This window comes from Podospora pseudopauciseta, chromosome 3 (assembly GCF_035222475.1).
Source record: "Podospora pseudopauciseta strain CBS 411.78 chromosome 3, whole genome shotgun sequence".
NCBI lineage: Eukaryota > Fungi > Ascomycota > Sordariomycetes > Sordariales > Podosporaceae > Podospora > Podospora pseudopauciseta.
In genome coordinates, this window is record NC_085893.1 from 3894879 (window position 1) to 3914311 (window position 19433).

Genomic DNA, 19433 nt, shown 5'->3' on the forward strand with positions numbered 1-19433 from the left:
TATACAACATATGACGAACCCCTATCCAAAACCTCTGAAAGGGATAGTAGTCGAAGGCGCTTCTGAACAATCCTGGTTCGGTGCAGCTAAACAGTGTACAACAATGGCTTGTCTCAATCACAATAATCAAGATACCAACTGTGACAAGGGCTGCATATCAGGGCTTGGAACCGTGGTTCAATTCAGCTAATAACCTTCAATGGCCTCGAAGAGCTTGATGAAGAAGAAGATCTAGGAATACAAACAGGTCCAGAGGACGCGTCTTTATCCATCATCAAGTGGTCAGTACCCTCAGGCCACTGCCAAGGCCTTTAATATAACCAGTTGACCAATACCTTTCCTTTGATAGCCGCGAGGCCCTTGATTGCCTGCCTCACTTCCAACCACTGGCTCATGGCGTGCAGGTAGATTGCAGTTGGGCCGTGGTGTGGCCGGTTGGTCCGTTGACGTGTGACACCAACGAATGTGACTTGTATTGCATACTGCGGAACTGTCTATCTACACCGGCCAGTTCCTCCGTATATATATCCCAGTGGATCACCTGGACCACCATGCCAAGCGTGATCCTGGATCACTCCCGTCACCTTAGGATCACTTTGATCACCACGCTCCTAGCGCTCCCAGGCGCTCCACCTCCCATTGGTTCCTTTAACGGTTGGCTGGGCACGTCCTGTGCCCCGCATACTCTTCAACCTGCCCGCTGGCTTAACTGTGACACTACGGCACGTTGTCACGAGATAAGTAGGGGCGGCTCGCTTCCATACCTTTCTAGGTAGGACGTATGCTTCGAGTCGATGCTCCGCCTCCCGAAGGAGAGTGCAGTCTTTAGATTCCCTGTCCAGCTAAGTTTTCCACGCAGGTATGGGTCTCGGCCTTTGGAATTATACACAAACAGCACCCCAGCCGGAGCCGCCTAGCACTACGGTACATTACCACAGTAATGGTCTACATTGTGCTCCCATCTCCTAGCGGGCCTTCTTCCTCAACAAACCCCTCGTCTGCGGTGCATCAGCTTGTAAGATATCCTCCTTAATCTTCCAGATTTAGTAACAGTGGCCAGGGCAAGTCCAGTTCAGCAAGGACGCGTTCGTGTATCCTAATGGGTGTCACAATACATGTAAACTGGGATATGGCAATACAGTATCAGTCTATCTGCGTTATAGTGCAACTCAGGACCTGACACTGGGTTGCATATAAGGTGTAGCGTTCGAAAGCGGATTGAATCCGGCGGAAATTTTGGAATCGGAGAAGCTTAGGTATTTGAAGTGGTTTGAGTTTGGTGATACCATTAATTTTGTTATTTTCGTGGACTTGTTATAAGTGTGGTGAGCGATGGCCTGGATCATAATGACCGGTATTTTCTATAAACTGGGACTGGCAGCTGAGGCCAGGGGAAACTGGATTGGACCAGTGAATCATCCCGAGAAGTTGTTAACCACGCATGTCTGCATTCTGCAATCCTGTGGTACTGTAGTGGTAGAGGGAGTGGACGATGGCCACCTTCTGACTAACACTCCTGATCAGGACTCACCAAGTCTTGACCTCTTACATGCGTGAGAGATATAGTCCCGCCTTACGCTCCAGGAGTCCAGTCAGATATCCATTTTCAAGAACCTTGGCATACGATGGGCGACGACAGTTTGTGGATGCCTGAAGAAACTTGGCAAACAGGATATCTTACAGTACAATACTATAGTGACAACGATACAGTATAAGGACAATTCTGGCAGCCGGCCCGGAGCGGACCTTCTTTGAGTTTTGGCCGGTGGTCGCCCCCCACTCCCCTCACGCCACCCACGGAAGATACCGAGAATGCTCAACAACGGCAAGCAGAGTTTGTGGGTTCTCAATCTCGCTTGCTTCTTTTTCTCAACCGCGGCCCTGAAACGTAAGAACTCGGTTGTTAGTCATAGGTATCCGGGTTGTCGCGGCATTGTTACCAATTTTGAAGGAAAGATAATGCCGACGACACGAGGGTCGACCCCGCTCAACTGTACGACATCGCCAATCCGCCGTTGCATGAGGCGTTTTTACTACACAGATTGTCGAGTAGCCCTTATCGCGAATCAACGGTTGAGAATATGTCATCATAGGTTGGCGGGCCTTCACCTTGCACGATACACTGAGGCGATCAGATGCCTGAAGCATATTGCTTTCACTAGGTATCCCAGCAAACGTCAACTCTGAGAGCATCAATGCTGGCCCGGTCGTCTGCCAGAGCCCTCCTTCGCCGCCCTCCATTTCCAACTGGGTTGGGGGGGCAAACTCCGATAGTCGGAGCTTCGAGTCGCTGGCTGACGACACTCGGTCACCGCCGACAACAATCCACAACTAACGCAGACGCAACAGCAAACGCAAACGATCAGGATGTAGCATCTATCCAGGATAATGTCGAGCATCAACAGTGGGCGAGACAGGTTCTGCGGGATGCCGTTGCCGCCGCCGCGCCGAGATATACCTGGTCAAAGGAGGAGACGGCGGCCATCTACCACCAGCCCCTGATGGAACTTGCATTCCAAGCGGTGAGATACATGGCTCGATCCGTGTGCTCAAAGCTGTCACTAATTCCCGGCATCAAATGAATGCAGGCCCAAGTCCACCGTCGATTCCATAACCCGTCCGAAGTCCAGCTCTGCACCCTCATGAACATCAAGACAGGAGGCTGCAGCGAGGATTGTTCCTACTGCGCCCAGTCGACTCGCTACCAAAAAGGCACCGGCCTGCAAGCCAAGCGTGTCGAAACCGTCGAGACAGTCCTTGAAGCCGCCCGTATAGCCAAGGCCAATGGCAGCACACGCTTCTGCATGGGAGCCGCCTGGCGCGACATGCGTGGCCGCAACAACAGTCTGCGCAATGTGAAAGAGATGGTGTCGGGAGTGCGGGCCATGGGAATGGAGGTGTGCGTGACGCTGGGCATGATCGATGCCGAACAGGCCAAGGAGCTCCGCGAGGCTGGTCTCACAGCCTACAACCACAACCTCGACACGAGCCGCGAGTTCTACCCTAGCATCATCTCGACCCGTACCTACGACGAGCGTCTCGCTACCCTGGGCCATGTTCGCGATGCTGGGATCAACGTCTGCTCGGGGGGTATTCTGGGTCTGGGCGAGACCGACAAGGACAGGATTGGATTGCTGCATACCGCTGCCACGCTGCCGAGCCACCCGGAGAGTTTCCCAGTGAATGCGCTGGTCCCCATCAAGGGCACGCCACTGGGTGACAGAAAGCCGATTGACTTCACCAGCATGCTGCGCACCATTGCCGCGGCGAGAATCATCATGCCGGCTACCATTATTCGTATCGCCGCGGGCCGCAAGACAATGACGGAGGAGCAACAAGCCATGTGCTTCATGGCTGGAGCCAATGCTGTCTTTACGGGAGAAAAGATGCTCACGACAGAGTGCAACGGATGGGATGATGATGCTGTATTGTTTGAACGTTGGGGCTTGCAGCCGATGAAGAGCTTTGCAAAGTCGGCGGCGCCAGCTAGCTAGAGTCTCGACTTTGAAACATTCATCTGAGAAACTACCCATGATTCTATTGCTGACACTATCCCGACAGCCTCATCTACAGTGTTGGCAGCGTGAAGGCATAGACGTATCCTCTCTGTTCCCTTGGGCACCGTTGGAGAGACAATAGGGCGCACCATGAATCCGTTCTGTTGACAGTAACCCGCTAGGCTGCGTGGATGATCGGTAAATACCGGGATAATGGAGGATTTTGGCTCAACCAAGCTGACGCGAAGTAAATGTGATGGAGGTTTCAATCTCTCGTACATCTCCATCAATAAGCAGTGGGCGTTCTTGACGAGATTTCTGAGGCGATGAACCAGTGGCTCAGCTCCGCCACTCATCATGAATTCGTAAGCGACCTCGATACTGATCAGAGACGGAAGCGCCATGGCAGTCGTGTAGATGAGCGTGCGAGCATAGTTGATCAAGTATGATCGGGTGATGTCAGAACACAAGATGAGCCCGCCCGAACAGCCCATCGCTTTGCCAAACCCCATCACCCTCGCCCACACTCGATCCTCGAGGCCCAGTTCGGACACTAGACCTTGGCCTCTTTCCCCAAAAACCCCTAACGAGTGAGCCTCATCGACGATAACAAGTCCGTTTCCTTTTGGCAGCCAACGTTCCACACAGTTTGTAATGTCTTTCAGGGGACAAACATCCCCATCCATGCTGTAGACACCCTCAACGGAAATAAAAACGTTTCTCTCCCCGGACTTAAAGAGATGCCCACCTGGTCTGCTGAGAAGGCCCACCAAGACCGTTTCCAGCGACTCGGGCTTCCCTTTTCCGTGCTCCACATTCTCCTCGGTGCTCCAGACTGTGCTGTGCGCAAACGATAACTTTTCGGCAGCTCGGCTGAGACGCATCCCGTCGTGGATACTAGCGTGAACCAGCTCGTCGTACAGGACAACATCGTCTGGCTGCGGGACACAGCTGAAGAGTCCCACGTTGGCGTCCATGGCTGAGTTGAAGAGTAGGGAAGCAGGGGCGCTGTGAAAGGCGGCGAGGGTTTTCTCGAGCGCTTCTGCCTTGGGTGAGTTTCCATCGAGGAGACGGGAGCCTCCTGAGCCGAGGAGAGATGGGGTGTTGGCGTGTGCGGCGTCTTGAAGTCGTGACAAAAACGTTTGTTTGACTGATGGCTGAGCAGACAGGGAGAGGTATGCGTTTGAGGAGAAGTCTGCTGTGCCGGGAGGGACGAGGGTCAGGCTGCGGAACATGTCGCGGGCCTTGCGGCGATCCAGGTGTTTATTGAGGGAGGCATCGAGTTGGTTGACTTGTGACATGGCGACTGGATTTCTTACGGTGTTGAAGTTGGATGGTTGTTTCGCCGTTTCGAGATCCATCTTGCACAAAAGTATAATTATGTTATGACAATTGCAACCGAAAAAATGCCGTCCGATCTCGGTAAAAGGCTATGCCGATTCAACGCGCTCTCCGTGGGGGTCTTGCTGGTTGCTCGCTCGCTTGTTTCGACTGCAACTTCATCTCCAGCATGCAAACATTGAACTTCACAGCATCGCAGTCGAAATAACCATGTCGCCACAGTTGGGCGCTCTGCTGCACCGCTCGTTGCGTGTGTACCAAGTATGGGGCGCCAACACAGAAGTCGGCAAGACTGTCTTCAGCACCATTCTCTGCAAGTTGACCAGCGGCTACAAGCCGGATGAAAAAACAACATTCCTCAAGCCCGTTTCTACCGGGCCGGCAGAGGAAGCAGACGGTCGGTGTAAGAGCCATCTCGACGTTCCAACTCTGAGGGCCTAACTGATTCAAAACATAGATGTCTAGACACCCTGTGGCTCCCCTGTATAAATGTCTGATGTCTCTTAGCCACATTTCAAAGTTTATACCGGGACTGGACTCACAGACGCTGTACCAGTTTGATCTTCCCGTGAGCCCTCATCTCGCAGCCCAGGTTTCCCAACAGAATACGCCTTCAGACGAAGAGGTGCTCTGCAAGATCCACGAATTTGCTTACCGCCTCGCTTCCACCAACCCCGGATGGCTGTTTGTCGAAACCGCTGGCGGCGTGCACTCCCCTGGCCCTTCCGGCACCACACAAGCCGACCTCTACCGGCCACTTCGCCTCCCTGCCATCCTCATCGGCGATGCCAAGCTCGGCGGCATCTCCTCGACCATTTCGGCCTTTGAATCCCTCAAAATTCGTGGCTACGATGTGGAGTTGGTCCTCTTGTTCGAGGACAAGACCTACCAAAACCACAGCTATCTTACCCCTTATTTCCAAGAAAAACACTCCATCCCCGTCCAGACAGTCCCCCTCCCTCCTCCACGTTTTTCGCCCTCTAACGACATTAGCAACATGCAAACCTACTATACTACAGCTCTGGGTCTCCCCTCTCTCTCCGCCATCCCCTCGCATCTTTCGTCGTTGCATCAAGCCCGCATTGCCCGCCTACAGTCCATGCCTGAGACTGCCTCCAAAACTATCTGGTACCCCTTCACCCAGCACCAGCAGCTCACCCCGGATAAAATCACCGTCATCGACTCGGCCAAGGACTCCCACTTTGACACTTTCCAGTCGGGCTCACCCAGCAAGTCACTGCTCCGGCCAATGTTTGACGGCTCAGCCTCGTGGTGGACCCAGGGCCTTGGCCACGGGAACCCAGCCCTATCTCTTGCTGCTGCTTATGCGGCTGGTCGGTATGGGCATGTAATGTTTGCTGAGGCTGTCCATGAGCCTGCTCTCGCGCTGGCAGAGACGCTGATTACCGGGATGGGAAATAAGCGGTTGAAGAGGGTTTTCTACTCTGACAATGGGAGTACGGGGGTGGAAGTGGGGGTGAAAATGGCTTTGGGGGCTGCAAGGGGGAGATATGGGTGGGCAGGGGAGGAAGAGTTTGGAGTGATTGGGCTCAAGGGGAGTTACCATGGGGATACCATCGGGGCGATGGACTGTAGCGAGCCGGGGGTGTTTAATGAGAAGGTGGAGTGGTATGAGGGAAAGGGAGCTTGGTTGGGGAGTCCGGGGGTGAGGTGTGAGAAGGGGGTTTGGGCTGTGGAGGGGGGAGGGGAGTTTAAGACGTTGGGTGATGTTTTTGATGTGGAGGGACGGGAGAAAAGGGGGGAGGGAAGGGAGTATGAGAAGGAGATCAGAGGGGTTTTGGAGAAGCTGGTGGGTGAAGAGGGGAAGAAGTTTGGGGCCTTGATTCTGGAGCCGGTTGTGTTGGGGGCGGGTGGGATGCATTTGGTGTAAGTTCCACGATGAATCAAGTGAGTTGTGATACTAACAGCTGTCTGCCACAGGGATCCCCTTTTTCAGCGGACGCTGGTTAAGGTCGTCCGACAATCACCAGAGCTATTCGGTAGAAAGCATCAATCAAACGACGAGCTGGATTGGAGCGGCCTTCCGGTTGTGTTTGACGAGGTCTTTACAGGAATTTATCGTCTCGGCCGCTTCAGTGCTGCCTCGTTTCTCGGCGTCGATCCTGACATTTCCGTCCACGCAAAGCTGCTGACTGGTGGTCTGCTGCCGCTCAGTGTCACCTTGGCATCTGAGAGCGTCTTCCAGTCGTTTTTGAGTGACGATAAGAGCGATGCCCTCTTGCACGGACACAGCTACACGGCTCACGCTGTTGGCTGCCAGGTAGCTTTGGAAAGTCTGAAGACAATGATGAAGATGGAAAAGAGTGGGGAGTGGGGTTGGGCTATTTCGAGTCAGCAGAAAGGCGACGATCAAACCCAGCATGCCAGCTCTGAGCAGGTTGCTGCGATTGCTGATTCCAGGGTCTGGTCGGTGTGGAGTCATGAGTTGGTTGAATGGCTTTCATGGCAGAAAGGGGTCGAAGGTGTGTGGGCGCTCGGAACGGTCCTGGCGATTCACATGGGCTCGGCGGGCAGTGTCGTAGGTGTAGGCTACAAGAGCACTGCTGCAAAGGGGCTTCAGGCTGCTTTGCTGAAGGCCTCTGAGGATGATGGCAGTGTGCATAGTCGTGTTTTGGGCAATGTGTTGTACCTGATGGCTGGGCAGACGACGACGGAGGAGAGTGTCAGGCGGGTTGAGAGGCTTGTTAAACAGGGTCTGGAGGATGGCATTTAATAGGTAAGGATCAAGTGTTTGCTTGGTACGTACCTTAATCCGGAATAAAACTCACAGCCCACTACCATTAGCTACATCAACAGGTCAAGAATTCATAGTCCCGTGGCCAGGGAGTTTCAGGCACAGCGGAAACTGTGTACCTTATATGATTGGGTCAACACCCAGACCCCTTCGCTGCCCAACCCTGATAAGCGTGCTCTGTGCAGTCTCGTTTCGAGGATGTCTTGCAAGTACGCATCATAGCTAGCGTGAATATCAGCATGAATGAATCGCTTGGTGACCGACCCTCGCCAACAGGAGCTGACGCTTTTTGGTGCAACATGCGGGATCCTGGGGCCGACAAATATATGGTGGGCTGGATTTGTGCGCTTCCAGTTGAAATGGCATCGGCGAAGGCCATGCTCGATGAAGTCCACGGTTGCTTCGACGCAGATGTCGCCCAAGGCGATTGATTCTAACTCGGCTTTATCATCGGCATCGCTGGTGGTGTTCCTGGAAAAGCAGATATACAAGCGAGCTTCTCTCAATTTCTGAGATGCCTGAACTCGACATCGTCGGTAGGTTCCTCTCTAATGGTGTTTACCCAATCAACTCTACAGACCGCTCTTATATGAGATATTTCTGACCATTCTTTAGCAAGAGAAGAGATTATTTAGAAATCACTCACATTCAAAGAACTCGACTCCCGTTTTATAGCCATCGGGGCCAACCACTCAGAAACGTGCCGTTGGTTATTAGATCATCCGGACTATCAAGGCTGGCTCAATCAGTCTAGAAACCAACAGGACCACGGCTTCTTATGGATCAAGGGCAATCTCAGTGCAGGAAAGTCCACCATTATGAAGTTCGCTTACAGTGAGCAAGTTCTACGCGCCAGCAGCGATGAAACTGCCATGGCATTTTTCTTCAACGCCAGAGGAGGTCCGATGGAACGCTCTCCGAAAGGGATGTATCGTTCGCTGCTTCACCAGCTCCTGGGATCCGACTCGTTGCCACAACTACGACCAATATTTCATGATTCCGCCCTCAAGCCACATGTCAGGTTGCAACTGGCGCAGACATACGAGCAAATATTCTCAAACAATCCATCTCCCACATGGGGGATTGACTGCCTCAAGGATTTGCTTCGCGTTGCCATCGACAGGCTTGCCGTTGAACAGGAATTGACGATTTTCGTTGATGCACTGGACGAATGTGTTTCCGAAGAAGTTCAGGAAATGGTGGAACACTTTGAAGAGCTTGGAACTGCGGCAATTTCAAGTCAGAAGCAGTTGCGCATCTGTTTCTCAAGTCGCCACTATCCGCAAATTGAAATCGCACACCGGCGGGAGCTTGTTCTCGAGCTCCAGCACGGACATGAGCAGGATATATCTGCCTACATAGAAAACAAGCTCAGGATTGGCCTCAGCGAGGGGGCAACAAGGATCAAGCGGGAAGTGCAAAGGAAGGCCTCCGGTGTTTTCATGTGGGTGGTCTTGGCGGTTAACCCCTTCAAGCGAAGTATAACGGGGGCCGCATGTTTGAGCTGGAAAGCCACTGCGGGTGCTGCCTCCCAAGTTGAGTGAGCTGTTCCGGGAAATTGTTCACCAAGGCAACGAAGACAACGGAGAGGACGGGGCGAGATGCCTCCGACTACGTGTTCAAGGGATTGGGTTTAGCCGACGACAGCTGACGCTGCCTGGGTATTACTACACGGCTATTTGTGGGTGGAGTCCCAGGGAGCTGTCTGAATGGGACCCGAAACTCGTCACTGTTGAAGACATGAAGCGCTTCCTCCTTAGTTCGTCTAAAAGACTCGCCGAGTCGAACAAAACGACCGGCGATGGAAACAAATTCAGGGTTCAATTTATACACGAATCCGTCCGCGAGTATTTCTTGAAGGATGGTCTTGCGGAATTGTTTCCAGGTTTGACTACAACAGCGCTGCGGCAGAAAAGTCATCTCGAACTACAAAGCTGCTGCCATAGTTATCTCGAGCATATCACCAAACTGTTTGGAAACACCACGAAGACGCCTGAGAAGGACCGATGGGCTTAATGGACTATGCAATGACCCACGCCCTCCATCATGCTGAAAATGTAGCTGCCGGTGGAGTTCCCCAAGCCTTGTTTCTGCGGGATTCTCAGGGAAGTGCTTATTTTCTCCCGTTTTCAAGCAATGGAGGGCGGCAACAGATTGTCTTACGAGCAATATTCTATACTTTCTCGCAGGCTGGGGATATCTAGCCTTGATAACTACGGCACTTCAGTCCAATAGCGATCTTAAGGTAGTCGATGATGGAATTGGTTATAAAAGCGCCTTTTTCGCTGCTTTAGAGAGAGGCGAGCGTGGGGTGGTGAGGGCACTGTTACAGCGGGATGAGAAAAACGAACATCTAATGGCTTGGCTGAAATATGGCCCAGTCAGTCCAAAAATCCATCCGCTCTCCTGGGCAATCCGCGAAGAACACTACGACCCCGTTAAACACATGATAGAAACGACAGATGGGATCAACGTGAACAGAGACTGGTCGATCAACTACGCCGCCGCAGCTGGCCAAGTGTCTTTGGTATCTCTATTATTGGAAACAGGGGCCGACATCCGATACAATGATGACACTGGATATAAGAATTTATTTCTAGCTCTACTGTCTGGAGAAACGGCGCTCGTGTCACTACTTTTCCCTTGGCCAATCATAGCTCGCAAACCATGAGACTGTTGCTTCTCCTGGCTGCGAAATACTGCCGTCTTCCTATGGTACGAACAGTAGTTAAAGCGCTATCTACCTTCGAGCTTGACTCTGTTAAATAGGGTGACATGTTAGCGGGTGGCCTACTTCAGGCTCTGTACTTTGAGCGTGCTCCTATCACGGAGATGTTGCTAGGCAAGGGACTAAACATGAGCATTCCGACAAGGGGGCTTTTGCCTCTACACACAGCAATTCGTCGTGGACTTGATCAAGTCGTGGTGCTACTTCTTCAAGGTGGCGATTTGTTGACACATCTCGCCCATTGCTCTCAAAACTCTCAAATGCCTTTTCAAGCCTCTCAACTGCCTTATCTTCACAAGCCTACAACAACTACAGCCCTCGCCTTGATCAGATCGGCAGCCTACCAATTCGTCAGCACACCGTCGCGACAGCAGCAAAAAGACACATACCTTCTCAGCAACAGCATAAACAGTCATACTCGTCGCCGCCCCTGGAATAGTAGGAAAAATACTCGTATCCACCACACTCAACCCTTTCACTCCATATACCTCCAACCCTTCATTCACCACCCCCCCCCACTCCCTCGCCATTTTCGCGGCTGTCCCACTTGGGTGATACACACTCGGCACCAAGTTCTCTCTCAACCACCCCTTCAGCCCCTCATCAGACTGGTACCCCTTACCAGGCTGGCTTTCCCCCAAAGTCAAATCAACGTACTGCCTCAGTGTACTATCGGGACCGGTGTAAAACCTTCGATAGAACTTTATGTTTTCAGCCACAATGTCAAGATCAAGCGGGTTGGAAGCAAAACGGTAGTCAACTATCGGTTCTGACAGCGGAGAGGAGAGGTTGAGAGTGACGGTGCCGCGAGATAGGCCGTGCATGAGCTGAGGAGCAGCAACAGGTAGGGCGCCGACTCCGGTGGCGGAGAAGGCAAAGTTTTTGTCTAGCATGCCTGCGGCGTAGAGACGTTGTTGCTGGGCGTAGCCGGCAATGATGGTGGGGTGGATGTGTTTCTGGAGGAACTCGGAGGGGGACTGGGAGAGGTAGGAAGCGGCAAGGGATTGGTACCGGGTAGGGGAGATGCCTGGGAGGCCGAGCATGAGGTTGAGGCCGGGGCCGAAGAGGAAGGCTTCGATGGGGGGGAGGGTGGTGTTTACTTCTGGGTAGGGTGGGGGGGTTGTCCCTGGGATTGTTAGCTTCATCGGAGGGGATGAAAGACGGAGACATACAGTTGAACTGAACTGCCGGCTGGTAAGCGTGGTCTTGCAAATTAGCGCCAACACCGGGAAGGTCGACTATGACGGGAATCTTCGCTTGCTTGAGAAGAGAAGCAGGGCCAATGCCACTCAACTGGAGGATCTGGGGGGTGTGGATGGCTCCAGCGGAGAGGACGATCTCTTTCCGAGCTCTGATAACCCTCTTACCGCTCCCTTTCCCATTAATTTTGCCCTTCCCCTTGCCCTTGCCCTCGTGTGCTTCAGCCCAGCGAGGGGAGATCTCCACACCTTCTGCTGTCTTGCCCTTGAACACAACCTTTTCGACCCTGGTAGCGGTGAGCAGGTGGTAATTGTCCCTGTTAAGGCCGTCATAGTGTCCACTTCGAGAATATGACCGGTTGAAAGAGATCGGTTCCATTGATCTTGGTGTCCAGGCTAGTCCGAGGGTGCCAACCGAATGGTCAATTGGGATTTCCACACCAGGATATCCACGGAGGGCTTGATAGATTGGAACTGGGACCTGTCAACTCGTGATCTTCATCCAGCATTTGGACAAGAGAGGTTACCCACTGATAGCAGGCGTATGGCCCCTAGAAAATGTGGCAAAGATGCTGTGCTTGCTCGTGTTGGTTCCATAACTCCCTGCGTTGTATGTCATGTTGTAGACCCTGGCTATGTCTGGATGAGGCCCGCTACCAAGTTGGATGGCCTAGACTGTTAGAGACTATAATCTACGGCTCGGTGATTTGTGAGTATACCTTTCTGAAGTAAGGCTGAAGATCATCCCAATTCCAGCTACTGTCGTTGACGCCGGAAAGCTCAGCCCTGGTATTGTTAGACCAGGCCAAATGAGTGCGAATTGTGTTCAACAAGAGGTACAGACCAGTTGTTGTAGTCACGCTTGGTCCCTCGCTGAAACCCCTGAGCATTGACAGCTGAGCTGCCACCCACAATGCACCCGACATCGACCGGAAAGGTGCGGTTGTTCAAGTTCACCTGAGGAACAGAGGTGATGTTGTACATGTTTGTTCGGTTTCGGCGTCCATCGGGTTCTGCCAGGCTCACTCGTCAGCCAGTGCAATGCAGGGTCTCTAGGAAGACGCACCAATGATCCCATATTCGATGGCCAGGACAGTGTCTGTATTCAGGTCAATGGCGGACCCCCTCCATCTCTGACCCAAGACTTACACTTTCCACTCTCGCTCAGTCGATCCGCAACAGTCAGACCGGCTGTCCCCCCGCCGACCACCAAGTAGTCGTAAACATCGTGAGCATCGTCCCGGCTATGAAGCAACGAGTAGGAATGAGGAGATGCTAAACAGTGGCCTAGGACATTCAGCCCCAACAATAATGCAACTCGAGCCATGACTTGATTGCTTGCAGTCGAGGTCGAAGAGGAAGAAGAACATGACCTGCTTGGTTTTATGCTCCCCAAATCCCATGTCAAATTCCTGGCTCGGCAGGTCGGACAATACCTGCCGAAAGTACCGAAAGAATATTTGTATACATACTCAGCAATGTCAGCATCGAAAGCCCTTAAGGGGCATAGGCAGCATGGATCACTGTGGTGGTGGGCCACTGAGAAGGCTGCCCGCCCCGTGTAACACAAGCCACACCATAGATTCCAAGGTGCATCCCAACTGAGGCGGTCAGGGATGCACGAATATGCCGCGGGGTTATATTGAGGTGAGAGTCGGCTGGCAAGGGGAGCGAATCAGCTACAATGCCATGAGGTAAAAGAAGACCCTACATATTACATGGAGACATGCCGGCACAGTCGGTGCAATATGTCAAGAGGCTTGGGTGACATGAACCTTTCGAACGTACTTGATAAAAAAATACGAAGCTCATTTTAAGACTAATCATGACTGCTTTTTCTATCCACCCCACCCTACGCACCAATCTATGTTCCTGATGTGCTCATTGGGCCGAATTCCGCACCAAGGGTTCCTCTTCGTCAGCTTCTCTCCTCTCCTCCCCTGTGGGCTCACCGGCTGGCTCATGTTTGTGAAGCTTGATATTGATAAACAGGGCAAACAAGCCAAGATCATACGCCAAACGCAACGCACCAGCGACAACATAGGCGACCCAGAAACGGCTGTTGCCGGCGAGGACGCCCGTGATGCTTGGACCTGTGGTGGAAGCCAGGGTCCGCAGCATGCCCGTTATGCCCATGACGGCAGTTCTTTCTTCTGGTTTCACCACGGCCGCGATGAGCGCTGCCCGAGGTGCCTGATCCATGTTGTTCAGGCCGACTCTGAGGAGCAGGAGAGCAAAGGTCAGGGAAATGGTCTTTGGCAGCGGGAACAGCAAGACAGCGGTGGAGGACGGGATATGTGTAAAAACCATCGTGTTGACGAGGCCGATATACCGCGCCAGCGGGCCGGCAAAAATGTTGGTGACAGACGACAGAATGTAAGAGGTCGACAGCATATCGCCGAGCGTCGACTTGGGCAGGTGAAACTTCTTGTCCATGTAATAGGTCGTCAGGGACATGCTGACCATGCCGTCGGCGAGCGAGTCCACCATCAGCAAGAACCACAAGACGCCCACAATGGCCAGTGTTTCCCTAGATATCTGGGAGACCCAGCTTGCCTTCTCCTTGGGCTTGGCAACACCGTCATCCGTTGTCTCCTGAAGCAGTGGCGCTGTTTCCCCACTGCCACCCTCTGGAGCCTTCTTTTTGAGCTCGCATCTTTCTGACAGCATGGCACTGCAGGCCATATTTGTCAGTCCCATAATAGCGTACAGCCAGAAGCACCCGTGGTAGGCATCTAGAAGCGTCCATCCCTCTCTTGCACTGAGCCAGTCAATAATGCGTCCCGATGTCGTAGTCCCCACTGCTGATCCCAGGCTGGCGGTGGTAACATACCAAACCAGCACGTCGGCTCTTGTGTCGGGGTTGGTGAGTTCGGAAACGGTCGACTCTTCAATTGCCCTGAACGGTCCAAAATCACCTCCCGTGGCACTGATTACACCAACAACGGCGGCGGCGAGAAGAACGAAATAGTTCTCGCAGAGAGCAAACGTAGTCCCCGAACAGATCATCAGTATCGACCCCAAGAACAATGTCCTCCTCCTCCCAACATGGTCAGCCACGAGCGTCAAGCACAGTGACAAGATGACATCCCCCAGCAGCGTTAAACTCATAAACAGTCCAATCTGGTAGTCGGAAAACTGAAGCTCGGCAAAGAACAGAGCGAGGATCAAGCTGCTGGCACCGTAGGCGAACATGCGGCAGCTTCGGGAGAGGATGATGAGGTAAGCATCGAGGCCGGTGGTGTAAACTGACTGCAGGCCAGACTCGCGAAAAGCGCGGTGGCCCAGGGACTTGAGGGCGGCCATGTTTGACGAGAAGAATAAGAAAAACGCTAGGAAAACAAAATATGAGATGCTCAAAGGAAAAAGAGAGAAAACACAGCAGGTTCACACAGCTCCCGTCCTCATCCGCGGCGATGGCAGCGTCGGAGATACGACCGAACGGGGCAAAAAAACCTCGGTCGGCTGGTGGGGCCGGAAAGCGTTAGCCCGGTTGTGTCGGGGCCGGTTTCGGCACCGGAGGGGTCCACTTTTGACTGCATGTAAAGAGCATCGCGGGAGTTCATAAGAGCCAAGGAGAGGGTGAGGTCGATGAAAATAGGAGAGAAACAAGGCGGAGCGGAGCTAAAACTTGTTGCGACTGGCAACGAGACGGCGATATTCTGCATATGGTATGTCATCGCGTCGGGATCTTACGGCTGTGAGATGAAGAGTGCTTGACTCCCTAAAAATGAGAAAGATAGAAATAATGGAGACAGTTAACAACCTCAACTTTGAGAAGGTCGTGATGAAGCTGTTGGTGAATGGTGATGCCGCAGGAAATCAGCAGTCGCGTCGCGTTGGCCATCAAGGTACCCATATGCTCTCAGTGATAATTAGTTACGCACTGTGTAAGATTACTGTGCTTATCTTTCCAGTCAGCGCATCATCGCCATGATCGCAACTTTCCATCTGCCCCCCACCTTGTCTCTCCAGCTCTCTTCTCCTCCTCATCAAGTTAGTGCCCCCTGAAGCCTTCATTTGCGGTCTCTGTTTGCGCGCCATGCGACGAGCTCCTCTTTCGAGAATTTCCGTCTATTCTACCCACCGCAATCTCTCACGATCCTGCCCCGCCCTATCTGCCAAACCCGCTGCCAGCGACCCCTCGAATCCTACCTCAGATACCTCTCCGAAATCCAATGAAGAAAAAGAACTCGGCCCCCTGACACGTCGCCTTCAAGAGGCAACCGAAGAGGCTCTTTTGGAGGGAGGGCGAGCCGGCCGTCGCGCTGTGCTCGAAGATGCCGGTTTCTCCGAAGAACTCAAAGCCAAACTGCTGAACAAACTGGCCGATGCCAAATTCCAAGGAGAATACTCAGCCGCCGCCTCGGTTCTTGCCCACTCGAAAATACCCGATTCCGCCGGCCTAGGTACGAGATCCATCGCCGCAGCGCAGCCCTGGACAGGCACCGAATCGACCGAAGATGCTGTGTTACGAATGCTCAACGACGCCCACAAGCCATTGGCCCCCGGGCTTCGAGGTAAAAGCAAAATTGTCCCCGAGCCAGTTGACATGCGATTTAAAACAAGATCAAATGTCAGCGCTGGGCAAAGAGCAGCCGAGGCGAGGGACAAGGCTTCCTTGTACACCTCTCTCTCAGGGGACAAACAAAAGGATGTTGGGTTGAGCGATGAAGAAAGAGAAGCTATGAAACGGGAATTCAGGGAGCGCTTTACTCCCGGGGCACGAGCAATGCCCAACACCATCACCGGGCTTGCGGCTTTGGCTAATGAGCGCATCGAAAACGCCATTGCCAGAGGGCAGTTCAAACATATCCCGAGAGGCAAGGGAGTCGAAAGAGACGCGAGGGCGGATAATCCGTTTATCGATACGACAGAATACATAATGAACAAGATGATCAAACGACAAGACCTTGTGCCGCCGTGGATAGAAAAGCAACAAGAGTTGCTAAAGACGGCTGCAAATTTCAGGTTGACAATACGGACTAATTGGAAAAGGCACATGGCGCGCATGATATCTGCCAAGGGAGGCAGTTTGGAGGAGAAGTTGAGACGGGCGAGGGAGTACGCAAGAGCAGAAGAGGTGCACAACCCAAGGAGAAAGAGAAAGGTGGAAGAGGTGAGTGTGTCGACGAACTCGACGGATGATCCGGTGATGGTGAAGATGAGGCAGCAGGCTGCTTCGGATGCCACACCGGTGACTGAGGGAGTAAAAGAATCGACGGAGGAAAACATGCCCGTCGGCCGGCCATTTCGAGATCCGGCTTGGGAAGCAGCCGAGAGGTCATACATGGAGCTCGCCATCACCAACCTAAACACTATTACCAGGTCATACAACTTGATGGCGCCGGAGCTCGCCAAGAAGCCGTATTTCTCGCTGGAAAGAGAACTCAGCAGCTGTTTCGCGGATGTGGCGCCGCAGGTGGCGGAGGAAATCAAGGCGAGGGCAACAGCGCCGGCAAAGTCAATGGTCGATTATAACTTTCTTGGTAGCGGAAAGCCACTACAGAGAGGGGGGCTTAGGGGGACCTTTGGAATGGGCGAACAGAGCCGGGTGTGGGAGCGTAATGAACCGAGGTATGGGTTCAAGGAGTTTTGGAAAGATTTGTTCAAGAAGGACAAGTAGTCTGCTAGATTGGCAACAAAAAGCATCCCATCCCATACAAGTCGCCGTGACGATAGGGAGGAAAGTGAAACTTGGCCAGAAAGGGTTAGGGTTCTAAGCTGGGAGCGAATGTTTAGGATCTCGGCAGGCATTTCCGCACGACACAACGTCATCTTCCCCATGCATCGATCCACCACTTTCACACCATCACAAACCCACGACGCGACACAGCGACACAGGCACAACCGGTGGCTTTTGAATATCGCGACCTTGTATCACTACGAAATGTTATAGTTATCTGAAGTGCCGTGCGCTCCTCGTCGCCATGAATTCCCGCTCGCCCTCCTCCTCGGGGCTGCTCCCCCTGCCGTTTCCCGGCACCCCGTCCTCCTCATGGCGCTTTTACCGTGCCCGGCTGTCTGCATTCATGCGCGATCCCAATACCTCGGTTTTGGTGGCATTTTGGTTGTTTGGTTTGTGACCACAAGTCCCTGCTCTTGCGGTGTTCTTGTCTGACCATTTCTCGGTGTAACTGCATGCAGGCCTAGTCAACAACATCCTCTACGTTCTCCTGCTGACCGCAGCCCAAGACCTCGTCGGCCCGTCCATCCCCAAAGCTCTCGTCCTGCTGGCAGATGTGATGCCCTCCTTTCTGACAAAACTCGTCGCGCCGTATTTTATCCACCTCGTGCCGTATTCGATCCGCATATTGGTGTTTGTGGCGTTATCATCGGGGGGCATGCTACTGGTGGCACTCACTCCGAACACACAGTCTGTCGGGGTCAAAATGGTCGGCGTGATAATAGCCAGTATCAGCTCCGGCGGAGGAGAACTCAGTTTCCTGGGGTTGACGCACTATTACGGCGTCAACAGCCTTGCGGCGTGGGGAAGCGGGACGGGAGCGGCGGGTTTGGTCGGGGCAGGGTTGTACGTCCTGATGACTGACTGGCTGGGTATGTCTGTCAAAAACAGCTTGCTAGTCAGCGCGCTGATGCCCGGGGTCATGCTGTTGTCTTTTTTTGTCATCCTTCCTAGAGAGAGGATAAAGCAGCAGACTGGAACAACAGGATATGAACCACTCCCCGGTCTCGACAGAGATGACTCGCCAGAAAGTGAACGCGAAATCGATGCCTCTGCTGCATCAGCAGCCCTTCTCTCTGAACCGGGCCCGTCATCCGTCACCGCCTACCACAACAACCACCCCGGCGACAAATCCGCCTCATTCTGGGTCAATCTCCGCCGCGCCAAGGCACTCTTCTGGCCTTACATGCTTCCACTGCTGCTCGTCTACGTAGCAGAGTACACCATCAACCAAGGCGTCGCACCCACCCTCCTTTTCCCGCTTGAGCAATCTCCCTTTAACGAGTACCGCTCTTTCTACCCCTTTTACGGCTTCTTGTATCAGCTAGGCGTGTTCATCTCCCGCTCTTCGACGCCGTGGTTCAGGATACACCACCTCTACTTCCCGTCGCTCCTTCAAGTCGGAAATCTGGTGTTGCTTACGCTGCATGCGTTGCTCAACTTTATCCCGTCTGTCTACCTGGTGTTTGTCGTCATCTTTTGGGAGGGGCTGTTGGGAGGGGCGGTGTATGTGAATACGTTTGCCGAGATTATGGACAACGTCCCTGTAGAGGACAGAGAGTTCAGTCTGGGTGCCACGTCGGTCAGCGACAGTGGGGGCATATGCATCGCCGGGTTTATTGGTATGGCGATGGAGGTGTGGCTTTGCGACTGGCAGGTGCAGCGGGGGAGGGATTATTGCCGGAGGGTAGAGGTGAGCTGAGGCTGTTGGAGCTCAACGACATGTGCTGCTATGTAAGAACGATTTGGGTCAAAAGTTGAATACATGTGCTACTCGCAGCTAGATGGACAAGAAGCCTTGGCAGGTTTGCCCTTTGACTGGATCTCCAGCGTGATACTGATATCATGGCGCGGTTGCATCCGCCGAGGACCCTGAAAGATGATACTCATTACTTCGATGCCTGATTTAGGATCTGAGAGGCTGGAGGTGGCGGCCTCGGAGCTTTCCATTGGTGTCCTTCTATCGGAGCGGGTTTATTCCGAAGCGGGTGTAGTGAATCAGTTGCTGGACATGGTTGGCGATTCGCCAGATGCCCGGGTTCGGAGTTTTGATCTCACTGATGAGAGTTTCGAGCGTGATCAAACCACCCACGCTGACGGGTGTGCATCTGTAGGATTTTGCACAAAACAGCCTCTGTGTAAATCCAGCAGTCAACAGCTCTGGGCATGGATTACTGAATGTGGCTGTTGATAAGAGAAACCATGCTGAGTTGAGAGCTATTGCGTG

The 19433-nt window shown here is 53.1% G+C and overlaps 8 protein-coding genes across 8 annotated transcripts; 5 read left to right on the forward strand and 3 right to left on the reverse strand.

Annotated features, from left to right (window-relative positions):
- Window positions 1-828: 828 nt before the first annotated feature.
- Window positions 829-3494, forward strand: BIO2 (biotin synthase; the record flags this gene model as incomplete). Its single annotated transcript, XM_062911572.1, has 2 exons — window positions 829-2522; window positions 2589-3494. Exons 1-2 carry the CDS (start codon window positions 2196-2198, stop codon window positions 3492-3494), a joined length of 1233 nt encoding a protein of 410 aa, XP_062767590.1. The 5' UTR covers window positions 829-2195.
- Window positions 3491-4798, reverse strand: QC763_311160 (uncharacterized protein; the record flags this gene model as incomplete). Its single annotated transcript, XM_062911571.1, has 1 exon — window positions 3491-4798. One exon carries the CDS (start codon window positions 4796-4798, stop codon window positions 3491-3493), a length of 1308 nt encoding a protein of 435 aa, XP_062767591.1.
- A 250-nt stretch (window positions 4799-5048) lies between these two features.
- On the forward strand, window positions 5049-7572 carry QC763_311150 (uncharacterized protein; the record flags this gene model as incomplete). Its single annotated transcript, XM_062911570.1, has 3 exons — window positions 5049-5239; window positions 5346-6725; window positions 6780-7572. The coding sequence occupies 3 exons, from the start codon at window positions 5049-5051 to the stop codon at window positions 7570-7572; spliced, it is 2364 nt and encodes a 787-aa protein (XP_062767592.1).
- A 535-nt stretch (window positions 7573-8107) lies between these two features.
- QC763_311140 (uncharacterized protein) lies at window positions 8108-9137 on the forward strand (the record flags this gene model as incomplete). The annotated part of the gene is made up of 2 exons (XM_062911569.1): window positions 8108-8129; window positions 8269-9137. The coding sequence occupies 2 exons, from the start codon at window positions 8108-8110 to the stop codon at window positions 9135-9137; spliced, it is 891 nt and encodes a 296-aa protein (XP_062767593.1).
- Window positions 9138-10529: 1392 nt separating this feature from the next.
- Window positions 10530-12446, reverse strand: QC763_311130 (uncharacterized protein; the record flags this gene model as incomplete). Its single annotated transcript, XM_062911568.1, has 5 exons — window positions 10530-10661; window positions 10711-11420; window positions 11494-11994; window positions 12052-12190; window positions 12240-12446. 5 exons carry the CDS (start codon window positions 12444-12446, stop codon window positions 10614-10616), a joined length of 1605 nt encoding a protein of 534 aa, XP_062767594.1. The 3' UTR covers window positions 10530-10613.
- Window positions 12447-13157: 711 nt separating this feature from the next.
- On the reverse strand, window positions 13158-14826 carry QC763_311120 (uncharacterized protein; the record flags this gene model as incomplete). The annotated part of the gene is made up of 2 exons (XM_062911567.1): window positions 13158-13178; window positions 13423-14826. 2 exons carry the CDS (start codon window positions 14824-14826, stop codon window positions 13158-13160), a joined length of 1425 nt encoding a protein of 474 aa, XP_062767595.1.
- A 736-nt stretch (window positions 14827-15562) lies between these two features.
- On the forward strand, window positions 15563-17146 carry QC763_311110 (uncharacterized protein; the record flags this gene model as incomplete). Its single annotated transcript, XM_062911566.1, has 1 exon — window positions 15563-17146. One exon carries the CDS (start codon window positions 15563-15565, stop codon window positions 17144-17146), a length of 1584 nt encoding a protein of 527 aa, XP_062767596.1.
- A 304-nt stretch (window positions 17147-17450) lies between these two features.
- BTN1 (battenin CLN3 protein) lies at window positions 17451-18908 on the forward strand (the record flags this gene model as incomplete). The annotated part of the gene is made up of 2 exons (XM_062911565.1): window positions 17451-17598; window positions 17668-18908. The coding sequence occupies 2 exons, from the start codon at window positions 17451-17453 to the stop codon at window positions 18906-18908; spliced, it is 1389 nt and encodes a 462-aa protein (XP_062767597.1).
- Window positions 18909-19433: the final 525 nt, after the last annotated feature.